Source organism: Pteronotus mesoamericanus, unplaced genomic scaffold (assembly GCF_021234165.1).
Source record: "Pteronotus mesoamericanus isolate MK-2021 breed Mesoamerican mustached bat unplaced genomic scaffold, CSHL_Meso_final contig_221, whole genome shotgun sequence".
Lineage (NCBI taxonomy): Eukaryota > Metazoa > Chordata > Mammalia > Chiroptera > Mormoopidae > Pteronotus > Pteronotus mesoamericanus.
Window position 1 is genome coordinate 6655398 of NW_026555092.1, and position 27015 is coordinate 6682412.

Sequence of the window (27015 nt, forward strand, 5' to 3'; positions counted from 1 at the left end):
TGCCTTGTGATCATGCCTTTTTACTCATCTACAAAACATTGCAAAAAGTCTAATTTCAAGTCCCCCAGTTTCTCATATCTTCACATTTTAGGTGTCATCTCTATTTCTCACCATATGTCCCTCCCAAGGGCTGATCCTGTCTCTCAGAACCAGGAGGATGTTTGAGTATAAACGATAAGCTGTGTACTTTCACACATTATTTCATTTAACTCTCAATCAGTATCTTCATCAAACACAGAAAGAATACTGGCGACACTCACTGAGCACTATGGAGCTCCCTTATACATGCCATGGCTGCTCCTCCCTAAAATCTGCCACAGAAACCTATATTCCCATTTTGTAGATTAAAAAAACTAAGGTTTAGCAAATAAGTGGCAACTCCAAAGGATTTCAGGATCCTTTCTATGTGGGCCAAGCCAGGCAAGGGACCCACCTTGGAATAATACCTGAAGAAGACTACATCCATGGTTAGGGTATAAAAATTTATTACACGTACAGAGTATTATCACTAATGAATGCACACAGGCTAGGACACCATGGCGCTGGATGGAAGACAGCTAGCTCTTTGGAAAGAGAACGGGTATGGGTGGCTCGGAGCTTCATGCCACACGGACTGGGCAGTCAGACGGGAGAGCACATGCCGAACACCACGGGACGCCAGGACATCGAGCGACCGCTCTGTGTGCCCACTGCCTTCCCTGTCCGATCTGGGGCTCGGAAGGCTGCCACATCCAGAAGCAAAACGATGAAGCAAAGGGGCTTCCCAAGGTGGCTCAGGCTTGTCTCTGAAGTCACAGCAACACCATTTTAAGCAATGTGTTTAATTGGATGATTTCCACAAACTATACATGAAGTCTCTAACCATGACAATTCAGTGAAGTACAAAACATTAAGTTACAGGCGGAGGGCAGAGAAGGCAGCACCGAAGGTGGCACCTTCCAATCTTGGTTGGCCTAGGGGTGGGGGGGAGGTTTCTTTTTAAACCAAGCCCCTTATTTCAATGTACAAAAGAATTACTCTGATCGATATTAAATTGTATTGAAAACAAAATGGACTAAAAAGCAAATACTATTCTATGTTGGGGTGGAAATGGGAGGAAAGAACGAGTCCTTCAAAGCAGGAGGGGAGACAGGCGGGGGAGGTTCTGCAGCTGCGACCCCGGGTCGTCACTCACGCTGCTCCATTTTTACTTTCGGTGGTCTCAGGAAGGTCCGGTTTTTCTTCTCTTTCTTTCCCTTTGTATTTGCTTGGAAGTTTCGCCAGCTGTCCACACGACCATCTCGACTTTCCTAAGCACAGAAGAGGTGTGTGGGAAGGAAACTAGTTAATGAAGGGAGGGCCTGACCCTGCTCTGCCAGCCCCTGCCAGCCCCACCCCCGTCCCCATGCCCCATAGCCTAGCCCGGCCACCTGGAACAACCCAAGAATACAGCAGAGCAGAGCTCTCCCCCCACTTCCCTGGACATCAGAAAGTGTCATAGCACCTCTAGAAGGCAGGGTAAGCCTGTCACAGGTTGGAAGGGAACAAAACGAATGACACTCATCTCAGCAATGAGGCCACCACCTGCTGGGGACCTCTGAGCTAGATATTTAGTATGTGCTGTTTCTAATCCTCAGAAAAAGCCGGCTGTGGTGTGTGTGGTGCCACCGGCATTTCACAAATGACAACACTGAGGCTCAGAGAGCTTAAATCACTTTCTCAAAGCCATACGGCCAGCCAGTACCACAGCCTCTCTTTCCACTGCACCTGCCTTGCTCCCCGCCAAACTTGGAGAGAGGCTCCAAGCCAGCACCAGCTGCGCTGAGAAGGCCACTAGGATCTCTTCCTCTTCATCAAGGGACCTACCCGTTTTCTCTCTTTATTCACACATGCATGGTGCAGAAACAAAGTCAATCCCTACCCTGATACCGAAATGTTACAGAAGACCAAATGTTGCTCAATTTCGACTACTACTAGCTGAGCATCTGAAGGATGTAACTAGGGTGTCAAAGAGAAGTCAAGTCAAAAGCCCTAAGTCTCTCTACAGGCAGGACACCAGGTCTATAAGAACCTCAGTTTCTACTAAAAGACCTCTACCTAGCGCCCCACTCCATGTTTGCCCCCTAAATTCAGTGTGCGAGCCATTTTTCTTAAGCCTCCTTGGCAGCTTGTGCTTACCACAATCTCTCAAACACCATTCAGGGAACCTCACTGCCCTTGCGAAGGCTACAGAGCTTACAGGTGGCTGAGGCAGAACTAGACCCACTCTCGCGCTTCCCCACACATCCCATGCCCCGACTGTCGGCCCCAGGGCAGTCCTGGGGGTGCTCCGGGAACCGACTCTCTACACTGGGGAGTTTCCTTACTCTGAATAAGAATCCCTGGCTGCCTTGGAAATTTACCTCAAAGTTTTTCTGCCACTCCCTTTCCCGTTTGGCTTTTTCTTGAGCTTCAATCTCTTCTTCCCTTTGTCGCTTCCTAGGAGGAAAACCAGACCATAGTATTTATATGATATTTAAGAGATTGTGTTAACTATATAAATTAAGGCAACTCCCCACAGAAGCAAGCATATAAAGGAAATCAATTTCTTAGGGTTCTACAAAGATGGTTATCTGGAAAGGGCTCAAAGTAGCTTCATGAATGTCTCATTCTGAAACATGCAGATGAGTCTGTGGGGCAAGAGATAAATTCCCATTGCACAGATAGACAAGATCATCAAAGCTCAGTCAACCCTAATCGGAGGTTCTGGGTTCAGCCACTGACAAAACTATCTAGAGAACCCAGGCTACCTTACTTCAGTAGAATTACCATTACAGTAACAGAGGTTCTTACTCAAGAGGATCTCTGCACAAAAGCCCATCCCTCAATAAGGACATTTCATACAATCTCAACTAGCAAAACCTAGTTATTGCTAAACACCAATCAGTACCACAAAATACATAAACTAAAATGACTCCAAGATTTCTGATGAGTCAGAGAAACCATAAGGACAATAAACATTGTGTAAGTGACTACACTGTACATCCTCACCAAAGCTGCAGCTGCCAGTCACACAAAAGGTTCTGGGCTCAATAACAATGGCCTTTTTAACTGCCTATTTCACTCCAGGAAATCAGGAAGAAAACACCCAAAACTCTTGACTTTAAACTCCCTAAGGACATGTCTACTTTGTATTTCCCAAAATCACCAGAATTTGTTAACCTGGTGATTCAAAACTTTGACTATTTCAGGTAACTATTTTAGATAATCTCTTAAATGACAAACTACATTATTCCTTCATTAGGAAAATCCCCAAAGAGCAATGTTGGTTTATCTAGGTATTTAGATATGGTTTAAATGAACATATTAATATATACCTTTCATGCATCTCTTTGGCTTCTCTCTCCTTCCTTTTAATTTCCAGCTCAGCAAAGAGTTTCATGGTCTGCTTATACACTGCTTGTTTGAACTACAAAAAAGTTAAGAACAAAAGAAAATAAAATTAAGTATTTTACCGGCTTCTTGAATCAAGTACTTTCAGATGGAGCCCAAGACGAAAGCAGATTAGAACTCAGCAAGAAAAAAGGTTTTTTAAAGAGAACCACTTAATGGTGCACTCTCGGGAGATAAATAACACGTCTGCCTATGAGACATTTCCACCACTTTCACCATTCAGATGATACATAGGAAACTTGCTCTAGTGTAAATCAACAATAAGGAAAAAAACCCTACTTATTCACAACCATTTGAGATTTTGGAGGGCCGTTTCCTTCAAAGACCTTCCAAAAACAGCTTTCATTTTTTCCCCCACAAATATTTCGTAACGACTCTGTGTTAGGCACTGCAGTAGGTACTAGAGATAGGAAGCTGCTATCAAGCAGACCAGTTGTAGGCATCTACTGACTGTGGCAGGTCCCCCACCTCACTGTCTCTTCTCCCTCCATTTAAAATCCCTCACCTTAAGGCACATGGCCACCCCACATAAAAACCTATGCTTCCCATGCTTCCTTGTACAATAGCTAGGTGTGGTCACATAAGTTTTAGCCCATGGGTTATTAAGAAAAGTGATGTAGCAACTTCCTGGATGTTCTTAAAAAGAGTAGGCTTATGCCTTCTTGCCCCTTTCCTCTGTTCTGAACTCTGAGGATGGGAGCAACATCCTTACTGGCAGAATCAGAAGAGACAGTCCTTGGATGACACATGTCCCAGGGCTGCAATACCAACGGCCATCTTCCCAAAGACTTTTATACAGGTGAGAAAACAAATCGCTACCTTGTTCCAACCACCACCATTCCCAGTTTCAGCTGTATGCAGCTGAATTTATATTGTAATACACTGATAGAAACAGTTAACACATTAGATAGGAAACAGACCTTTATCTTTAAAACTTTTTCCCCACATACAAAGTATCTTACATATACAAAGAAATACAGAAAATAACCCCTCTTGCAGATTTCATAGGGCCTATATCCTAAAATCAAGAGACACTGGAGCTGAGTTAATACATGGGAAAAAAAAAGTAAAGGAGCCCCAAGATTTCTCACTTCTTTTAATATTGTTACCTGTCCACAGTGAATGCAGTGCTGACAAACTCCAATCCCTCATTAGGACAAACATCGAGGGATGTTTGTAATATTTTAATACCTTTAAAAGCTCTAAACTCTCCTGGATGAAGTTACTGGTGATTATCAATATTTTATGTTTTTTTCAAATTTTCTGTCATCAGCATTTTTCTATCAGTCTGTTCCTTTATCATCAGGAAAAAAGGCAACTAAAAGGAGTTACGGTTCGTAACAACTTAGAAGAACCAAGGAATATTTGTAAGAGGGTCTTCAGAAAAGACTAGAGAGGATTACTAAAGGAAAGAGAGAATAAGACTGAACAGAAAAAACTAAACTACTGGAACAGAGTAAATCCAAAACAGGTGACTAGTGGAAAATACTGCCTACTGGTTCGCAATGTTACCACATAGCAGATGGGACCAGTCACTGTTAGCAAAATCACTGAAGCAAGAGAAGTTGCAAGAACTTTTCCCTAGCAAGATAGCCTCTCCTCCGTAAATCTTTAAAAACAAGACAGGTATGTGGATAAGTTACATGTTGACCTACACTGAGGCAAGATTAAAATGGCTTTTAAATTTTTCAGGCTAGAGAGGCAAAAAGACACAAATATTTAAGGAGAATCTTTCTTTTAGCCAACCTCCATTAAATAACCCACTGGATTACCCAATGCGCTCCATGTCGCTGTAGATTATCATCTAGAGCACAAGGAGTGCTCTTGGCTAGAGGGCGCCTGTTGAAGAGTCACTTGTGATTGCTCCCAAAGATGTCTATGCCAGTTGCAATTAATACTATACTTGTGTGATTTAAATATCACAGGAAGTAATGAATATGGTTATAAAAATGTTTGTTGTTTCTTTTAAAACTAAGTATCCTGCTTTAGAAAAATTCAATAAACATGAGTCCCTAAAAATAACTGCTATTGAATGAGGTACAAGTGAGACATCTGGAAAAGACGAAAAGAAAAATGTTACATATCCAGAGTTTTGCTCTTGGTTTCTTTCACGAGTACCTAAGTTTTTAATGTACTTCAAAAGAAAGTAAAAATACTAAAAACTATGGATAATGCTTCATGTGTATGTTTCATAAAATAAATTCAACTACAAACTCCAGATAGCTAATCCACACGCAAAGAAAAAGGCCACAGCCCTATGTCAAAACAGAGGTGAATTTTTTTAAAGGGTGTATAAATGTACATTTGATATTTTAAGTTAAAAGAAAATGTTTATAGCAAGTACATATCATTCTTTAGCCTTCCCTCTCTTTAACCCACCAATCAGTGAACCCAAGTACATTGAGATAAGGTGGCTTTTCTCATATTTAACTCACCAGCTCTGGATCATCCTCCTCTACATTTGTTGGCTTTCCTTCCTTCTTTAATTGCTTTTTTCGTTCTTTCACCTAAAAAAAATTTTTTTCATCAAAAGTAAGCACTCATACTTGAATATCCATTAAAACCTGCATACATGATATACGTACTTTTCCATACATGTAAGAATGCATTGAAAAAAGATGAGCCTTCCCATTCCCCTCCAAAACAGCAATGCAATCAAGGACAAGTAGGAACCAGGGGTTCTCTCTCTAACCTCATCTAAAATCCAATCTACCTGAAAGGATGAAAGGGGACTAGCAAGGGAGCTGTCCCCAACTCATTAAATCCTAGGTCAGACTGAAAGAACCTTTGATAAATTCAACACACTACCCACTTATCTTTCACAGTTTGTTGTTATGTGTTTACAGTAAAAAAATATATATATAGTTGTCAGGTTTTAGAAGGCATTACAGAATGTTAAGTATTGTTTTTCTGGCATTTCTGCAACTGTGTTCTTAATCGTTTTCACTGTTAAACCCCTTTGAACCAATAATTTTCACATTGTGTCAATTGGTGTTTTTATCACTTTGGCAACCACTGAGATCCAAAGTAATCAAATATACTCATTCACACAAGAATGACATTATTCCATTAAACAATCATTCAGTGTTATACACCAGCAAAAAGCAACGTACTTCCCAAACTCAGAAAGGCCCTACTGCCACCTTGTGGTCAGAAAGACTGAGGATGGCTCCTTTACAAGCAAAATACAGATGAAGGGCATCTAACACAATGATTCAAGCACAAATTGTTGGGTACTTTCCTGATTTTTACCAGAATTGGGCCTACATATGCCATTTCCAATACATGACCAGCAGAACATAATTATGGTCATCCATCTCCTCTTTTTACTCATTGTCCTCGTCTAAACTTGGAGTCATTATTATTATTGGTTTTATTATTGGTTATATTATATAGAGTTTTGTTTTAGATTCCAAAGCTCTTCAAAGAAAAGATAACATGCATATTCACTCCCAATTGACATGTCTCTTATAAGTGGTCTCATGATTCTTGCTCCAGCAAGTAAAAAATTAAAGCAAAGACTTTTCTCACCCGAAAGCAAGCCACCTTAACGTTTCCCACCATTCAGATTTCAGTAATGCAAAAAAAGTAACACCGGCTCTGACTAAATTTATTTCACGTGAGTCCTTCCTTGTTAATACAGACATGTAACTCCTCCTATTTTTTAAAAAATTTATTCATATCCCCTTGCCAGCCTATCTCAAGCCCATGTTCCAACCCCCGAAAAAGGACAAGCATAAAAAATCAAGGGTCAAGTGTCGCCACAGCTGCTCCACTTTTCCACGCTCGAGATGGAGTAATGTGACATGCGAAGAGAGGACAAGAAAAGCCCTCTCTCCACAACACAGGACTGGTAAGGATAGAGGATGAATCGCTTCTCAGCCTTTTGGCTAAGATCAAGTAAAGGAAGGAGGTTGGAGCAGTGTCCTAGCCATTCCTCATCCTGAGCTCTAGGGGGTGAATTAAAGCTTTAGGCACACACTATTGATGACCACCAAGCAAAGTGGTGGAGACCACAGAAGCAGTCACAATTACGCCAGTAGGCGTTGCTATGTTAACATTAACCCTCCTACAAGGTGCCCAAGGCTTGCTAATACTTCCTGTAAACACAGCAGCACTATAAATACTTACAGTGTGTTCCACGTATTCTTTTCCTGCCTGAATTACATCCAGGGCCCTCTTCTTTTGTTCCTGATCCAGTAGCAACTTGTAAGCTTTGTCCACAGCTAATGCAAAACATTGAAATTAACTGTTTCTGCAAACACCCTCTGCAAGTCTGAACTATACTCAGGCAGTGTAAATGGACTCGTGCCATCTAAAAGCATTCCCTACTTTCTTAAATTATTTACTGTTGTTAAACTAATTAAAAAACATATAACTATAGCAATGACTTTCCTTGAGAGCCTGGGAAAAAAATTAAATATACACTCAAGGCTAAATACACCACATCTAAGTTTAACTCAGCGACAAAACACTGTCAATTATTTTTTTATGTTCACAGAAAAAAAAAATGATCCTATGCAATAACAGTCTTTGTTGGCACATAGAAATTTTAACAAAGTAAACTTAAGGTCTATTTCTTAAACAGCAATATTTTGCTTTGGAATGACAACTGTTCTACTGAAAACCAGCTTCTTCATGACCAGAAGACAAAACTATTACATTCTTTTCTTGCTCCAGGACAAGGAACAGCTTGTCCCTAACAATGACAATATATTATTCAGAAGCAGGTAAATTTACAAATACCTTCAAAAGCCTTTTGTGCTCTGTCAGCATCATCTTGATTTTTGTCAGGATGCACCAAGATGGATAGCTGTAAGAGAAAGGTTAGGTTTGTCAAAAAGGAACATTTATGCTTTGCTTGTACTCTTTAAACTAAAAGTTCTAAGGTACTATGGCAAAAGATGACTGTTAGCCAGAAGCATTTTTCAAAAAATTAGTAATTATCATATAAAAGGCCCAGAAATACTCTTTAACAAAATTGAAGCACCAAAAAGGAAATGCAGCCCTGGCTGGTGTGGCTCAGTGGACTGAGCGCTGGCCTGCGAATCAAAAGATTGCTGGTTCGATTCCCAGTCAGGGCACATGGCTGGATTGCAAGCCAGGTCCCAATAAGGGGTGCGTGAGAGGCAACCACACATTGATATTTCTCTTCCTCTCTTTCTCCCTCCCTTCCCCTCTGTCTAAAAATAAAAAATAAATAAAAAATAAAAAAAGGTAAATGCGCAACTGGGAAACATTTAGGGCTTTAATCACAATGTTGAAGAGTAATGCTACCATTATGAGGGTGTTAGGATCATTTGTGGGAGAGAGCAACACTGAAAACTATCAAGTTCCTCTTAGGTTCCTTACCCTGTGCAGGAAGAAGATAAAACAGGTATGAGACATCATCTCTTTCCTAAAAGAAGTTCTAATATGAAGCTGTGGTTCTCGGTTCTGGCTGTGCTCCAATTCTGTGAAGCTTTTAAAAAATACAGATGTCTACTTTCTACCCTCAGAACTTCTGAATCGGTCCCTGGCATTTGAACTTATTAAACCCCTAATAGACTGGTTATCAGATAATATTCAGGAACTAAGAGTTAATTTTGTTAGATGTGACAAGTAGTTATAAAAAAAAAGTACTTTTTTATTTTGGGGGGATTCATGCTGAAGTATCTACGGGTAAAGTATCATGGTGTCTATAATTTACTTGTCAACAATTCAGCCAAAAATGTATGGTTAATGAAGCAAACTGTTCCAAATACATGGTGAGTATATGGGTGCTGATTGCTCTATTCTTTCTATTTTAAAAATTTTATGTCAAAATAATAAACAAAAATCTCCACAGGTGATTCTTTTAGATAGCCATGGTTAAGAACCATTCCCCTACTGTCACTGACAGATAGAAACCAACTAGTTGGAACAGAGGGGCTGTGTTGACAGAGGACAGCAAGTGAGAATCTAATGCTAAATCCTCCATTATTGGAGAAAGAATCCTGGGGTCTAATTCCAACCGCAATCACCCATTAGCTATGAGACCTTGAGAAACTCACTTAACCTATTTGTCTCATCTTCCTCCTACATTAGGTACTTACATTTCATTGTGTTGTTTTAAGGATGAAACAAAACAATGCAAGTAAAGAACTTAGAATACCAACACTCACTGACAACCATTAGCATATAAAGAGGACATACTACATGTCAAGACCTATTCCTTTTAATTTTTATTTACTGATTTGAGAGAGAGAGACATCTACTTATTTTACTTACTTATGCATTCGCTGGTTGCTTCCTGTATGTGCCCTGACCGGGGATCAAACCCGCAACCTTGGCATATTAGGAATGCCGCTCTAACCAACTGAGCTATCCAGCCAGGGCCCAAAACCTATTCTAAGTGCTTTATACGCATTACCTCATTTAAATCCTCACAGAGGCAGGCACCATTATTATGTGCACTTCACAATTAGGGTAACAGCACAGAAAGGTTAAAAGTAATGTTCCCAAATTCAAACTGCTTTTAAGAGGTACAGCCAAGACTGAAACTCAAGTCATATAGCTCCAGGTCATATTAACTATTACAAATGACTAAATAAGCCCTGGCTGGTGTGGCTCAGTGGACTGAGTGCCACCCTATGAACTGAAAGGTCACCAGTTCCATTCCCAGTCAGGGCATATACCTGGGTTGTGGGCCAGGTCCCAGTTGGGAACGTGCGAGGGGCAACCTATCAATGTATCTCTCACACATTAATGTGTCTCTCCCTCTCTCCCTCCCTTCCCCTCCCTCTAAACACAAATAAAATCTTTAAAAAAATTAAATGACTAAATAAGAACTCTTACTGAGTTCTTTGTATAGCTGTATAAAAGTTGTTTTGACTATGGATTTGAATGCTTGCTCATTAAATTGGGAAAGACTGATACATACATTAGGACACTTGAAATTTTAGGGGAAAAAAAGCTGAATACGTATAAGTGAAGAGTATAACTAAGAAAGAAAAAAAACTATAAAGTTATATAATGGAAAATGATTGAGTAGGCAAAGATAAAAAACATCTTGGCTTAATAGATCCTAAGATGATTATGAGTCAGCAATGTGGGGGCTTTACTCTATTCAAGAAGCAAGTATAACACTGGATATTAACAAGTGTGTCATGCAGGAGCTGAGAATAATATTTGGCAGTGGTCAGGTTCTTTTAAGTACACAGTACATCATGACACATATAAACTAATTACTAAAATTCTGCAGCACACCAAAAAATGTATTTTGCCTATCTGACTGAAAAATTAGGTATAATTTTGATTCATTCACATTGCACAGCTATTGTTGTGTTGGCTGTTGTCATTTTTTTTTTAACAATTTAATGGAAAAGAGATTAGTGCCCATGGCTAAACAGTCATATATTGCATGTTTTAGAAATTCTTGCAGCAACCCTGGCTGGTGTGGCTCAGTGGACTGAGCACTGGCCTGCAAACCAAAGGATCACTGGTTCGATTCCCAGTCAGGGCACATGTGTGGATTGCAGCCCAGGCCCCCAGTAGGAGGCATGTGAGAGGCAACCACACACTGATGTTTCTCTCCCTGTCTTTCTCTCTCCCTTCCCCTGTATCTTAAAAAAAATAATAATAATTCTTGCAGCACATCTGCTGAAATATATAAATAATACAATTTGTAATGACAGGTTACAGGGAGTGCGATTATTCAACTCACAAAAAGAAAGACTGGGAGGTTAGTCTGTCAAAACTGGAAAGATCTTTAAAAAGGATACTATAAAACTTTGCAGCTTGAGTTATTAACATTAAAATGAACAAAAACCAGAGGCTGTGGATCTCCTTTGCTAGAGAATTTCCAGAAATCTCTCCTTATATTAAACCACTTATCTCCTACATAGCCATTTAAGTTTACAAAAAGAGAGAGAGAGAGAGAGGGGAATGAGGTGTTAAAAATAAAGAACTGTTACAAATCATTTAACATGTTCTCTCCTGGAAGCCAGGGGATTTAGGAAGTATGACTCCACATAAGCTCTACTATTCTACCCTGTACTTCTCCCTTTTAATTAAGGGGCTAGAGAGATTCCATTTGGATATAAAATTCATTCTAGTCAGAGGTAAGCTATTTTAAGATTTTATTTCACTATGAGTTTTTTTCTAATAGTTACATAGCCTTAAGTTTTAAAAAAAAGGTTAAATGCTGGCCCAAAAATCATAATGCAAGTCCCAAGAGAATCATCATATGCTTACATTTTCAAAGTGTTCAATTTCCATCCATTACAGGGAAATAGTACCATACCTGCCGAAACCTCTTTTTTATTTCTTCATCTGTCACCTCGGGATCTATCTGAAGAACCTGAAAGAATCAAAATCAAAACTGTAAAAGCAATTTAAAGAATTTGTAAATTCAAGAGGTGCCCAATAATTATACGTATTATAATCAATATCTAGAACAGTACTCAGCATTATAGAACTGCGGCAGGCACACAGTTCTAAAAAATGCCCAGGAAATATAAATGAGCAAATCAAAAATAGAATAACAGCTATACTGTTTCATGTTTGTGATTAATATAGTAGTTACTTTCTCTCTATCAGAAAAATAGTAATTTACCCTATACCCAGAGACATATTTCCAAACTGTGAGAAAAGGTTGCATTTCTCCTTCATTTATTAAGAAAAGTATCTTCCCCATATCCCCCACTTACCTGTGCAAATGTGGAGAAGGCACAGAACACAACAGGGGAAAAAACTGAGGCTGGCTACCTGATTTTCACCTCAGTTGAGAAATACCCACTTGGCTCCACTGTAGGTCTATAATTTACATGGCCCGATAGTTCTCAACCAAGAGTGAACATCAGTCTTCTGTGGAAAACTGAGATCAATGCCTGGGCCCTACCCCACCACCACCCCCGCCCCCCACCCAGGAAAGTCTGATTCCACATAGCAGAAACATCTGTACTTTTTTAGCAACACTGTCTTAAAAAGTAAATTTATTCATTCTTCTCCAAGCTTAGGTATCCTGGTATTGACATTTCTCATCAAGGATTCTAATCCCATCACCACGAATACATGCATTCATTCAAATATTTTATACAGTAGCTACCACATGCTGAATACACTGCTATACACTAGAAATGCAAAGATAAATAGACAAGGGAACATATTTTTTAATTACCATATAATAAGGACTTTTTTAGGAAGAACATAAGATATACAATTGAAGCAGGTAATTTCAGAGTATAGGGACACAACACAGCATCACCTATTATATTTAGTTGATGTTCAAGGCCCTGAAAGGGCAGAGGATGAGAAGAGTCTGCTAGAAATTCAGAAGAACAGGCTGCACTTCAGTAGGTCTGCATCAGAAATCAATATCTTAACAAGACCCGCTGGTGATTTGAATCACATTACAAGTTTGAGAAGCACTGGTAAGAAATGGTGATGGCCCAGACTGGTGTGGCTCAGTGGGCTGGGCACCATCCCACAAAGTAAAAGGTCTCAGGTCAGGGCGCACGCCTGGGTTGCAGGCCAGACCCCCAGTTGGGGGCATACGAGAGGCAACCAATCGATGTTTCTCTCCCTCTTTCTTCCTCCCTTTCCTTCCCTTAAAAAATAAATAAATAAAATCTAAAAAAAGAAAAGAAATGATGATGGGGGTTAGAAATAAGTGCTTTCAAAGTTAGAACTGAGGATCAGTGAATGAGGGGCAGAGGGACAAAAAGGAAAAAAGTGAAAATAAGTCTTGATATGAAAAATACATACCAGAAAGATTAAAACTGAAAAGTAATCCGCTAAGCTTAGTCAGATGCTTAAAGGGTCTTAGAAAAACCTGTCAACAAGTAATATCAAGATTTATAACAAGCTTTCGAAACATTCAAACAGCCCACCAACAGCAGTAGAGTTCTGGGTAGGCAATGAGGCAGAATCACCATAGCATTCAATACACTTTTGAAGGTTACGACAAGCGCACGCCCATTCTCAAATGGCAGGCATACAATCAGCAGTGAGGGAAAAAGAACTTTAAAACAAAGAATTTTCAAGAGTCAGTGCTCCTCTTCATAGCTTCCCAAGGGAGACAGGAATTGGTAAAAGTCACTCAAGAGGAAGAATACAGACATACAAGATTCACAGATGAAGGGAGATAACTGTGTGTACACAAATTTTCAGAGGAAAACTTTACCTTGTTTCTGGGGAAAAGGAATGTATTAGAGCAAACCAAAGTCCAACAAACCCCAAAAGGTGTCCAAAATGAATGAGAAAGGATGGTAAACATTCCATTTAAAAAGAAAAAAAAATTTTTTTTAAAGCCTCCATCTCTGACTAGTGTGTCTCAGTCGGTTGGGTTTCATCCAGCAAAACAAAAGGTCATATAATTTGATTCTTGGTCAGGCACATGCCTGGGTTGCAGGTTTGGTCCTCGGTTGGGGTGCGTACAAGAGGCAACTTGATCAATGTTTCTCCCCTTCTCTTTCTCCCTCCCTTCCCCTTTCTCTATAAATAAATAAATAAATAAGATCTTTTAAAAAAAAAAAAGCCTCCAATAAAACTAGCCAATAACTAATCATGCCAAATATAATTCATAAACCTTGACTGGTTCCTAAAGTTTAAAAAAATTTGCTGTAACTGAGATTTCTTTTTTGGGGGGTGTCAGAGCCATTTGCATGCGCTCTATGGTGGATAAGGTTATTGAATTAATGTTGTTTTTTCTAGATATGGTAATGGTTTGTGGTTATGTGGAAATGTGTCCTCCTTTTGAAAAGATGAACGCTCAAGTATTACACATAAAGCATCACAATGTCTGCAGCTTACTTTTAGATGATTTGACAAAAAGGAAAAGGGTATATATACTTAATTAGAATACACACACATAATATACCCCAAAAGGTATTTCTCCAAGAGTAAAGTCACATGTGCACTGATCACTGGCAATAAATATTCACTGAGTGCCTTCTAAGCTAATCCAACTAACTTTCCTATCTTTAAGAGCTGGAGGGAGCCACAAAACAGTGAAGACAACGGACCTACACCTACGGCCCAAACCTCTTTGAAGCCAGATTTATACATTCAATACGGACTTTTAGGGGACACAGGATTGCTAGATACTGTGCTCACAACTGTTTTCACAGAATTTAAGGTCTAGCAGTGTGGAAATCAACAACTAACAAGTAACTCTTACAAAACTGATAAATGCCGGGGAGTATTTGAGATCTTGTTCCCCAGCATGTTATCAGTCTGGCTAAATAAACTCTTATAAAAGTTCAAAAAACAACGCTAAAAATAAACGCCACATTACTAATATCGCTCTAAGGAAGTACGCAGGATGTTTAGATTCTTAGATTTTTCTAAACTGCTGTGTCTCAGGCTTTGGGACTACTGCAATGAAAGACCCAAAGTCTTGGAACACAAAGAGTGAAATTAATCATCACCTAGCAGCAAACATGCTTGACCATGGCATTTATGTAAGTTTTATTTCAAATAGTATAGTTCAAATAAACTATAATAGTCTCGTTCTTTGGGGCCTTCAACTTAAAAGAGGAATCCAGTCTTAACATCACACCTGAATTTTCTGACATGTTAATAATGTTCACGTTCCAGAGTCCTTTAAAATAAATACCTTATTTTCCAAGGTGCTGAACAAGTTAAACAGAAAATAAAGTCTATGGTATACTGCCTGCTGGGGCCTTAAATTAATACAAAAAAAGGGACACGAAAAGGGCAGGAATGAACAGGGGCACAGGTTCATCAAAGCTTACAGAGGAATGAGGGGAGGCCCTTAACCTAACAGTAACTGGAAAATGCATAAGGAAGATGATTACATAATGGCTGAAGATTAGAAATGTGTCCAAATAAACAGCTGTTGAGATGGCAGGCAGGGGGAAAAAAAATGCTCCCTGGAAAATGATTCCTGTAATAGAACCCCTCCGATTCCCAGACTAAGTTCTCCCTTTTCTACCTGCTGCTCAGTAAGGTGGTGTATAGGAAGACTATTCATATTTCAAGTGATAGCTGAGATGACAGCTATTACTGCATTACTTCTCCTTACTAGAAAAAGACCAGTAAGCTTACCTTTGTAGAAAAGTATGATTCATTTAGGTGCCTCAACAGTCATTGCATGAAAAACACACGTCACTGATTTCCTAAATCAGTAGAACACCTAACTCTAACTTAGAATCGAAAAGCAACTTTTATTTCGCCCATCCTATAGAGTGGCCAGCACATTTATATGAAATGAAAGAAGAAAACAGAAGCTCTAATGGAGTCCTGTCCACTCAAACAATCTCACACCTTCCTGAATTTGCCCAAATCTTTACGCATCCAAACACAATTCCTATAGTCAGACAGGAATTATGGGGTAGTGAGTTCCACTTGCAGAATCACGTTAACTAATAGGGCATCAATATTCTAGCCTTCATACTGGTCCCAATGATACGTCACTTCTCATCAATCAGATCTCCACAGAACCATTAATAATTTACCCTAACAAATAAAATAGCTAATTTGTATGATTGCTTGTCCCCTTTTCATTGTACTGTGCTCAATTAAAAAAAAAAAAGTAGGACTTAACAGAAAGAACATACCATCAAATTCTTTATTAGCTCTCAAACAAATTATCTCCCCCTATGCCTTCCTCACCAAAATCATATCAAAAGTACTCCTTTAAGCTTTCGGTCTTTCCCTTCCCTTTCTGAGCAATGCAATCCAAATACATTATATGGCACCAGCCAGAATACACATCTGCTCTACATGGGGAGTCAAGATGGCCCAGAACAGAATGTCAAAGCCCATCTAAAATAAAGGCGACAGTGACCACACAAGGTAGCCAGTCGCACAGTGCTAGAGCCCAAACCGAGTGAGAAGAGCATAGAGGGGCAGCCCAACATGGAATGCCAAAGCGGGCTGATGAGGGCATCCTAACACAGGGTGTTACACAGGAGGCCTGGCATAGGGTGCTAGAACCTAAGCAGGGTGAGACTGTCAATGTGTGAGGGTAACCCAGTGCAGGGCTGGAGAGACCAAGAGGAAAGAGGAAGGCATCTCCACTGAAGTAGAGCCTCGACATAGGGTGCTGGAGACCAAGCAGGGTAAGGGGAGTGTCCACAAGGAAAGGTAGCCTGGCACAGGGTAAATGAGTCCAAGCAAGGCCATCCCCAAAAGGAGTGGCCCCACATAAGGTGTGGAAGCTTGGCTTGTCCATGGTAAGGGGGGTGCCCATGCAGGCAGGCATCCAATGTAAAAGGGCAGCCCAATGCAAGATGCTGGAGCTCTAGCAAGGTGTAGAGAGATTTTATGTAAAGTATGGTTGGCACGGAGAGTTGGAACCTGAACAAAGAGAAGAAGGCCTCCATGCAGAAGAGTGTGGACTCAGGCCCAAGCTAAGTCAAAACCCAAGTAAGATGAAGACGGCAGAAAGGGTGCCTGTTTGGCGGGGAGGATGCTATAGCCCAAGAGGAATGAGAAGAGCCCTCAGGGGGTGGAGGGTGGGCACAAGGAACCAGAGCTATACCCCATGGAAGGGTGACCTGGCATGAGGGTTTTAAGCTCAGCTGTGGAAAGAAGGGATTTTGCAGTGAGGCAGCCTGGTATCAGCGTCGGAGTAAAGCAGGGTGAGGGCACTCACATGAGGGAAAGAATGACAACAGGAGATGAGCTGTATACAGGGGGGTCAATTAAGTAAATACACGTATATTAAAAAGTTCTCACTGGAAAAGGAACTATGAACGTGGAAAGGGGAAAAAAATCTAGAACAAACCCTGTGGTGTTGAATTAAAATTGGACGTAAATATGTATGTTCATATACATACATTCCTTCCCTCTCTTCCCCCCAGCCCCCAGAATCTAGGAGGAATGGCATCCCAATAATAGTGAGTACACCTAACACTCAAATCTTGATTCTAAATATGATTCCTCGCTAAAAGGAACCAGGACTCCTCCATGAAATAGCTAATTCCAGGCTGGGTCAGGAAAAGTACAAGAGTGCCTAGTATTCAAAGAATGATGACACATAAAAAATACAGGAGTTCACTTGAAAGGTAACCTACTGGCCAAATTTGGGACAATTTAAGCATCAAAATAAATTATATCTATTGTAAATATAACCCACTGAATAATATAGGAAACCATAAGTCCATAATGACAAATAAATGAATAAATTGAAACTTTGATTAGGAGAGGATATTTACAGAGTCTCGAAGTACCTCTCCATAAAATACTTATTAATTACAAAGGGAGAAAAAAGTAACTTCATGAATAAATCTAGTAGGCAACTCTTTTAAGTGATCAAGTTAATGTGATTAATAACGGGATATATCAAGATCAAGTACCACTTTATAGGTGGCAAAGGCAAGAATGCAGCATCACTTCTGTGATATTCCTGCCAACACTGCATAAACCGATTCTAACACGAAGAAACATCAGATAAACTCAAGCTGATAGATATGCTACAAAATAACTGGTCTGTAACCTTCAGAAATGATCACAAAAGTCAAGGAAAGACTGAGGAACTCTTCCAAACTAAAGACTAAAGAGACATGACAACTAAACACAATAGAAGATTTTGAACTGGATCCTTTTGTTATAAAGGTCATTATTGATACAATTAACAAATGTAAATAGGGTCTGAGGATTACATAATATACAACGTTTACATCCTGACGGTTACATTGTAGTTCAGTAGATAATCGCATTTGTAGGAAGAACACTAAGTATTTCAGGGTAATGGGGCAACATATTGACAACTTAGTTTCAAATAGTTCAAGACAGTCTTGATAGGTACCAGCAACCTTTCTGCAAATCTGAGATTTTAAAATAAAAAATTCTTGAAAAATTATTCTTCAAAAAACAGAAACAATGGGTGAAACTTGAAAATATCAAGCAAAGTGAAATAGGACAAATAGTGTACAATTCCACTTATATGAGGCACCTAGAAGAGGCAAATTCATAGACACAAGGCAAAACACAGGTTACTAGTGGCTGGGGATAGGAGGAATGGGAAGCTGTTTAATGGGTTTGGAGTGTATGTTTGAAATGATGAAAAAGTCCTGGAAATGGATGGTGATGATGGCTGCACAACACTGTTAAATGTACTTAATGCCACTGAACTCTACACCTTCCACTGGTTAAAATGGTTAATTTTATGTTATTTTACCACACTAACAAAAAGGTTTTTGCCCTGGCCAGATAGCTCAGTTGGTTAGAGCATCATCCCATATACCAAGGTTGCAGGCTTGATCCCTGGACAGGGCATACACAAGAATCAACGAATGAATGCATAAATAAGACGTTTCAGCCCTGTCCAGGTAGCTCAGTTGGTTAGAGCGTCATCCCAGTGTCCCAATACAACAAGGTTCTGTGTTCAATCCCTGGTCAGGGCACATATAAGAATAAACAAACAACTGCATAAGTAAGTGGAACAACAAATTGATGTTTCTCTCTCTCTCCCCTTTCCTCTAAAATCAATAAATAAAAAAATTTTCAAAACAGGTTTTTAATAAGTGCAATAGATGTTATTTTTATAAGATGTTAACAATATTCATTTCAAATTATTTATAATTATAAACAATTAGAAGCTAATTTTAAAATCCAACAATAAAGGAATTGTTTAAATAATAGTTACAGAGACTTTAGGTTGTATAAATGTATTTTATGTGACAACGCATTTTAAATTGCATGAAGTTGGGACTTCCAATCAAGATGATGGCATAGGCAGATATGGTAGGCCTCTTCCCACAACATCAAAGTTACAACTAAAACATAGAACAGGTATCACTCAGGACCGTCAGACATCAAGTTGAATGGAAGTCTGACAACTATGGAACTAAAGAAACCACATCCATCCAGACTGGTAGAGGGGCCCATAATGTGGGATGGGCTGGTCCCTCACCCACATGTGGTGGATAGAAATTTGGGAGAGGCATCTCAGGAGCAAGGAGTCCCAGCCCCACACCAGGGCCCCCAGCTCAGGGTTCCAGTGCTGAGAAGATAAGTTCCCACAACTTCTGGCTGCAAAAATCACTAGGGATTGAGTTGATGGAAGAAACTTCTGAAGCCCCAAGCAGTTGCTCTTAAAGAACCCACACCCGGACTCGCCTACTCAGCCTCACTCCCTCTGAGCTCCAACACTGTGGTAGCAGCTTGAAAGGCACCAGTGGCATATGGGGAAGAACTGAATTTTCTGGCATTAAAGCGAGCAGAGGACATTGTCCCTTTTCTAAACCCTCCCCCAACAGAGCCAGCAAGCTGGTGCCATAGTCCCCTGAGACTCCATCAATGTAACACTGTTTGATCCACTTTGCAGATCTCCAGAGACTCCACCCCACCCAACTTACAGGCTCACCCCAGCTGCTTTTCTACAGGAATGGCTGCTCCTGGCCCAGCTTCACAACTTCCTAAATCCTATCAAATAAGCAACAGCTGGCTCCAGTGAGCCCCAGGCCCAGCACTAGCCGCTGCCAGCCTAGATTCACAGCTTGGCTTTGCCTGGGAATCTCTAAGCCAAGCACAAGTTATCACCCATCTCAGATTGCTTTATAGTTCAGGCATGGTGCTCCGGGCAAAACACAGGTGGGGGCTGACCTTGGTCTGCACCACCCAGGAAACCCCAGGGCCAACACACCCAGTGGACAGCTGGAGAACACATCAGAGCACCACCATGCTGCCCTGGCACAGTTGATCCTCCACGGAGGGCGAAGATTGGCTGTCGGTGGTCAGTGGTCACAGCCAATCCTTGTAGCTCAGTGGCCTGGGTAAATCCCTCCCGGTGATCGGCCAACAGCAACCAAGGCTCAACTACAAGAGGAGGGTGTATTCAGTCCACACAAAGGGCACACCCTGAGTACCCAGCTTGAGTGATAGGGGAGGCTGTGCCACTGGACCCTACAGGACACCTACTACATTAGGCCACACTACCAAGACACAGAGTCAAAGCAGCTATACCTATTACATAGGAACAATCACAGGGAGACTTCCAAAATGAGAAGATGAAGAAATATGGCCCAAATGAAAGAACAGATCAAAATGCCAGAAAAAGAGCTGAACGAAATGGAGATAAGAAATCTCTCAGATGCAGAGTTCAAAACACTGGTTATAAGGATGCTCAAGGAACTTAGTGAAAACCTCAACAGCATAAAAAATATCCTGTCAGAAATGAAGGATACACTAAATTGAAATAAAGAACAATTCACAGGGAAACAAGAGTAGAATGGATGAAGCTAGACTCAAGTCAACGATATGGAACATAAGGAAGCAAAAAAAAAAACAATCAATCAGAACAAGAAGAAAAATGAATCCAAAAAACTGAGGGTAGTATAAGCAGCCTCTGGGACAACTTCCATCATAGGTGTACCAGGTCCAACATTCGCATCATAGGGGTGCAAAGAGAACAGAAAGAGCATGATATTAGAAATCTATTTGAAAAAATAATGAAAGAAAACTTCCCTAATTTGGTAAAGGAAAGAAACATGCACGCCAGGAAGAACGGAGAGTCCCAAACAAGATGGATGTCTGGAGGCCCACTCCAAGACACATCATTATTAAAATGTCAAAGGTTAAAGATAAAGAGAGAATCTTAAATGCAACAAAAGAAGTTAGTTACCTACAGGGGAGTTCCCATAAGATTGTCAGCTACTTTCTCAAAAGAAACATTGCAGGCAAGAAGGGATTGGCAAGAAATATTCAAAGTCATGAAAAACAGGGGCCTACAGCCAAGATTGCTATACCCAGCAAAGCTATCATTTAGAATCAAAGAGCAGATAAAGAGTTTCCCGGACAAGAAAAAACTAAAGGAGTTCACCATCATCAAACCATTATCATATGTAATGTTAAAGGGACTTATTTAAGAAAAAGATCAAAACAAGGAAAAATAAAATGGCAAAGAATACCAAAGCTATCAACAACTGAATCTAAAAAACAAACTAAGCACCCTGGCTTGGTGTGGCTCAGTAGACTGAGTACCAGCCTGCAAATCAAAGGGTTGCAGGTTCGATTCCCAGTCCAGGGCACATGCCTGGGTTGCAGGCCCAGTAGGGAGCATGCAGGAGGCAACCACACACTGATGTTTCTCTCCCTCTCTTTCTCCCTCCCTTCCCCTGTCTAAAAATAAAATCTTAAAAATAAAATAAATTTTAAAGAATAAATAGAAAACAAACTATGCAAACAAGAACAGAGACAGAATCATGGATACAAAGAGCATTTTGATGGTTGCCAGATGGCAGGGGGGTGTGGGGGAATGGGTAAAGGAGTAAGGGGACTAAGAAGTACAAATAGGTAGTTACAGAATAGCGATGGGGATGTAAAGTACAGTATGGGAAATGGAGTAACCAAAGAACTTATATGCATGACTCATGGACAAGAACAATGGTGGGGGGATTGCCTGAGGGAGTAGGGGTGCTGGGTGGAAGGGGGGGCAACAGGGAAAAAAAAATCAATACAACTGAAATATCAATAAAATATAATTTTAAAAAACTAAAATAAAATAGCATGAAGTAAGTGGCAGGAAAATGGAGACAACTGTACTTGAACAACAATTAAAAAAAGAAAAAAATAGCATGAAGTAAAAAAAGTAAAATAAATAGTATGAAGTATATACATGATCCTCCATAGTTTTTTGGTGTTTTTTTAAAAATTTTATTTATTTATTTTTAGAGAGAGGTTAATGAAGGGAGAGAGAGAGGAAGAGAAACACAGATCAGCTGCCTCTCGCAGGCCCCAACTGGGGATCTGACGTGCAACCCAGGCTGTGCTCTGACTGGGAATCAAACCAGCAACCTTTCGGTTCACAGGCCAGCACTCAATCCACTGAGCCACACCAGTCGGAGCACTCCATGTTTTTAAATAAAACTTAAAAGTTTTATTGTTTATTGCTTTATTGTATAAATTGTTTATTGAATATACACAATTAATAATTTCTCTTAGAATTATACTTGATTATTTTGTCTTGCTTTCTTTATATTTCCAATTTTAATAAGAAATATGACTTACTTTTATAATGAGGAAAAGTTCAAAGTAGTAACACTAACGAAACCCAAAAAGTGTATTTGCTTGTATACAATCTTGAGATTTTTTTTTTGTTTTGTTTTGGGGATTTTTCGTGTGTCTGTGTGTGTGTGTGTGGCAAAAAAGAAAACTTAAAAGATTAAGAAAATATTTGATAATGCAAAGATCATCTCATTTTCCTTAACATGCCACCTCTTGGATTCTGCTCACAATATAACTACCCAAGTTCAATTCCAACTATTCAATATAATACAGATTAGGTGTGTGTTCTGATGTAAGTCTGCCTGCAACTATGCAAACTATCGTGATGCCACAGCAACATCAGACAGCTCACCTCAAATGGGTTCAAATTGAAGTAGGAGGAGCCAGGACGGGTCAATCTTTCAATCTGATTTTTGGATGTCAGAACTGAATCTCTCTTCTCTATCTGTTTCACCTAAAATAAATGGGATAAAAACTTCATTTAGTTAAAAATAAATTCTGAATTGGCATCTTAACAAGTTACTCACTGACATGTTCAGCAAACATTTGTGTATCTACGTGTGCAAGCTATTTTGCTAACCACTTGGAGGAATAATTACAACAGCTACCATTTGCTGAATTTTAATAATGTGAAAACTTTACACATTTATTCCTCTCAGCAATCCTATATAGTAGATTCTATTACCCCCATTTCACAGAAAACTCAGACTTTAGAGATGTTAATGGACTTGTTCCCAATTACCCAACTTGTAAATAAGAATTTTAATCTTAACAGTTTTTGATTCCAGAGCAACCACTGACAGAATTCAAAGTCATATCCGCTACCCTCGAAGAGTTTCCACTCTAATGATAGACAATGTACTTGAGTGTATTCATATTTAATTTACTTTTTAAAGAAAAAATATAATTACACTGAAATATATATTAAAAGTAGCATTAAAAAAGTATGTAGGCGGGAGCAAATAATTCTGCCTGCCTAACTCTAGCGGAGTTAGAAAAATTCCTGTCCTGAAGACAATGTAAAGGAAAATAGTCACTGGGTAGTCCCGGGAAAATATCCTTGGTGCCACTACCAGAGATGGAGTGCCAGTTTGGTATGTTATTTACCACCATTACTCCTCTGGCTAAATGAGTTTGGAAAGATTTTCAATAACATAAAAAGCCATTCTACTCAGCATCTTCCCTCTTCCCTCTTTAAAATAGCATGCCACTTCCCCTACCCACCCACCCAATCTTCTTTCCCAGGCTTACTTCTCATAGCACTTAAATCACTACCTGACACTACATTGTACATCTTTTGTTTCCTGTTTAATCCTTCTCTATGAAATGAAGACAGGATTTTTCTCTCTGTTGTTCACTACCACGTCTGCAGCATATAAACTGTACACTAGTGTATGTCAGGTGCTCAATAAACATTGGTTGAATGATGACTGAAAGGTTCTCCTTTAGGTACTTTCTCTCATCTAAGTCAAACAGACCAGGATTGCTTTTCTCCCCCCTTCTTTTTAAACTAAGAGTTGGCAAATGAAACAAGTTCCATTATAATTGCTGAACACCTTCAAGTGAATGAGGCACTTCAAAAGGACAGACTACAAAGGATGTGCTAATTTCCATTTTTAAATGTAGTACTTTGGACAAACTACTATGTAACACACATTGTTAGAGATAGGAGAGGTAAAAGATAAATGTGATATTGTGCTTCACTCTGAGTGGCTCACAGCCTGGTGAGGAGCAACAGCACTCCTCAAATCCATGCAAACTTCAACAGCGCCACGTTCAGCCTTAAGTAGTACAAAGATGCTTCTCTGCTTATGAAACCCTTTCTTACGCGTTAACTCCATAAATCCTCATAAAAACTCGTTTTAATATTAGCTCATTTTACAGGCATGGAAACAAGATCTGAAAAATCAATGCCTTGAAAGAATTCAATCACAGCCAAGTACCATGCACGCATACAGTCCGAGGTCCTCTGTCTCCAAATGACATGCTTTTCTTTCATTTACTCACTCATTTATTTACTCAACCAACATTTACTGGGTAACCACACGTAGTAAGCGCTGGAAACGCGATAGTAAACGAGACTCAGACCAAACTGACTACTGTCCTAACATGATACGAAGCTGTTACCTGCTCTAAGACCCAGAAAAAATTATTTCACCTCCCTAAACCTCTGGTTCCTCATCTGTAAAAGAGAGATAATATCTACCTGGATGCTGCATAGCGCCTGGCATTCACGAACAGCAGAAATAACCACTAATACAATTTATTAAAGAGGACTAAGTAGAGAGCGCTTCCATTTAAAATAAAAACGGGGGCCAGAATGGCTAAGTCGCCCCCAGGAAGGCCAGCTTCGGGCAGCCCCTACCAGCCCAGACACCGCGGAGTTGGGGAACTCTGCGCGCGCCTAGGTACTTCGTTGGCCAGACTCGCCGTCTACTCGCAGACTTCAGTCTCCAGCCCCTTTTTCGTTGCTCAGGGGATCCCCTGGCAACTGTCACGGAGAGACACACACACACACCCCCAGCCCCTAGCCGCCCGGAAGGCCAGACTGGAGGAGCCGCCCAACGGTCCAGGCCAGGAGGACCACTGCTTTAGCCCGCTCGGAGAGCAGATCCAGGCGGGGCCGCCCCGGTGCCACTACTCATCCCTCGTGGTTCACCTCACTGTAGAAGGTCATAAATGCCTCCTCTGTGCTGCCTCCGCCGCCAGAAGCCCCGCTCTCGCCTGACGCCGCCATTTCCCCGGGCCAGCCACCACGTGATTCTTCTGCGCAGGCGCAGCTTCACGTGATTCTTACAGGCCAACCTCTCTAGCCCCGCCTTCTTCCTAGGACCCTTAAAGGACTCAGCGTCCAGTGGGAAACTGGAATTGAAGACTTTTTTCTTTCTTTTTATAATCCTCACCCTAGAACATGTTTCCATAGGTTTTAGAGAGAGAAGAAAGGCGGAGGGAAACATCTATAGGTTGCTTCTTGCATGTGCGCAACCAGGGATGGAACCTGCAACCTAGCAGGTCAGTGAACCACGACCACTTCGGTGCACAGGAGCAACTACCCACGCAGCACCAACCAAGGGAACCACGTGGCCAGGACTCTAGTTTTGTTTGTTGTTGTCGTTGTTGTTGTTTTTTAAATTGAGGTGAAACACAGATGACATGCAATTAACCGCTTTAAAGTGAATAACTCATCGGCATTTAGTATATTCAAATTGTTGTGCAACCACCACCTCTATCTAGTCACAGAACACTCTCATCACCCCAAAAGGATACCTGACACCAACTAAACCCTTCCTACCGTTCCCCCTACTTCCCAATCCCTGACAACCACTCTGTGTCCTGTCTCCGTTCTGCACATTTCACATGAATAAGGCCATACAATATATGACCTTTTGTGTCTGCTTCCTTTCACTGAGCATGTTTCCATGGTTCATCTAAGGTACTACATATGTAATTACTTCATTACTATTTATGGTGGTTCCATATGTATATACTACAATTTGTTTATTTATTCATCAGTTGATGGACATTTGGCTTGTTTCCATCTTTCAGCTAGTGTGATAATAGTGCTACTATGAACATGTGGTACATGTATTACTTTATCAGTTTTCAATGGGGTTGGGACGAGGAAGGTGTATACCAAATACGTAAAATGAACCTGCTGAGTCATATGGGAATTCTATATTTAACTTTTTGAGCAACTGCCAAGCTATCCTCCACAGCAGCTAAAACATTTTACATTCCCATCAGCAATGTACAAGGGTTACAATTTCTCCACATCCTCACCAACACTTGTTATTTTCTATTTTTTAAATTACAGCCATTTTAGTGCCTAGAGGGATCTTTTGCACAAACTCACTAAGACCCTCCACTGGATGCCCAGCCGAGGAGCTAATCAAAAACCAGCAGTATCAGGGTTGGGTGGGGCAGGGGAAAGTGGTGGCGGGAAAATGGAGACAAATGTATTTGAACAATTAAAAAAAAAGTTTTTTTTTTTTAAAGCCCCAGCACTATCTGAGAAGTAGAAACAGAATTTCTGAAACTGGAATGGTACTTAAAAGTGATTTAGAAACACAACAAATTATTATCACTAGGAAGTGGGCTTATAAATGATTATTTCTATACTGCTTTTGTATTTTTCCAAGTGTTTTGCAATGACCATTTGAAAATGTGCAGGCATTTTTCCCATCTAAGTCATACAAACTAGGGCTGACATTTTTCCAATTAAAAGATACTTAAGAAAAGCAGTTCTACAATTTCATAGAAAGCAAAGAATGTAGTTTTATAACCATGAATAAGATAGATAATTTGGCCTAACCCTCTCATCTAAAGGAGCAAAAAACTGGGCCCAGAGAGACAAAATGACATAGGCAAAGGCTATAAACTACTACTGTCTTGTTTACATTTGTTAGATGGCTGAAGGAAGGTCAAGGCAAAACCTTGCCTAGCCTCCTACTTATGCTCTTCACTTCATTGCACCACATTGCCAAAAGTCCAGTTATCATGCCCATTTGATTATGTATTAATTCATTTTACAAATATTAATTCAGCACCCACTTGATCAAGGCTCTGATAACTTCAAAAGGTGAAAAGTGCAAAGAGAGAGAGAACAAAACAGGGAGCTATGATAGAATGACTAAGGTCAGGGATGGTTTCTTTGAGGCAAGATTTAAA

The 27015-nt window shown here is 40.2% G+C and overlaps 1 protein-coding gene across 1 annotated transcript; it reads right to left on the reverse strand.

Moving 5' to 3' along the window:
• Window positions 1–805: 805 nt before the first annotated feature.
• Window positions 806–25113, reverse strand: DNAJC8 (DnaJ heat shock protein family (Hsp40) member C8). The gene is made up of 9 exons (XM_054571836.1): window positions 25007–25113; window positions 22700–22801; window positions 11675–11731; window positions 8158–8224; window positions 7543–7637; window positions 5847–5918; window positions 3336–3427; window positions 2382–2457; window positions 806–1289 (listed from the first exon to the last, which is right to left on the reverse strand). The coding sequence occupies exons 1-9, from the start codon at window positions 25082–25084 to the stop codon at window positions 1167–1169; spliced, it is 762 nt and encodes a 253-aa protein (XP_054427811.1). The 5' UTR covers window positions 25085–25113; the 3' UTR covers window positions 806–1166.
• Between the last annotated feature and the right edge of the window lie 1902 nt (window positions 25114–27015).

What these genes read in the sequence shown, in the direction of transcription:
- DNAJC8 (XM_054571836.1), bottom strand. Translation starts at nt 25,084, where the DNA reads ATGGCGGCGTCAGGCGAGAGCGGGGCTTCTGGCGGCGGAGGCAGCACA. An exon ending in TTATGACCTTCTACAGTGAG is followed by an intron (nt 22,802 to 25,006) that starts GTGAACCACGAG and finishes CATTTATTTTAG; the next exon opens with GTGAAACAGATAGAGAAGAG. An exon ending in AGGAGGATGATCCAGAGCTG is followed by an intron (nt 3,428 to 5,846) that starts GTGAGTTAAATA and finishes ACTTTTTTGTAG; the next exon opens with TTCAAACAAGCAGTGTATAA.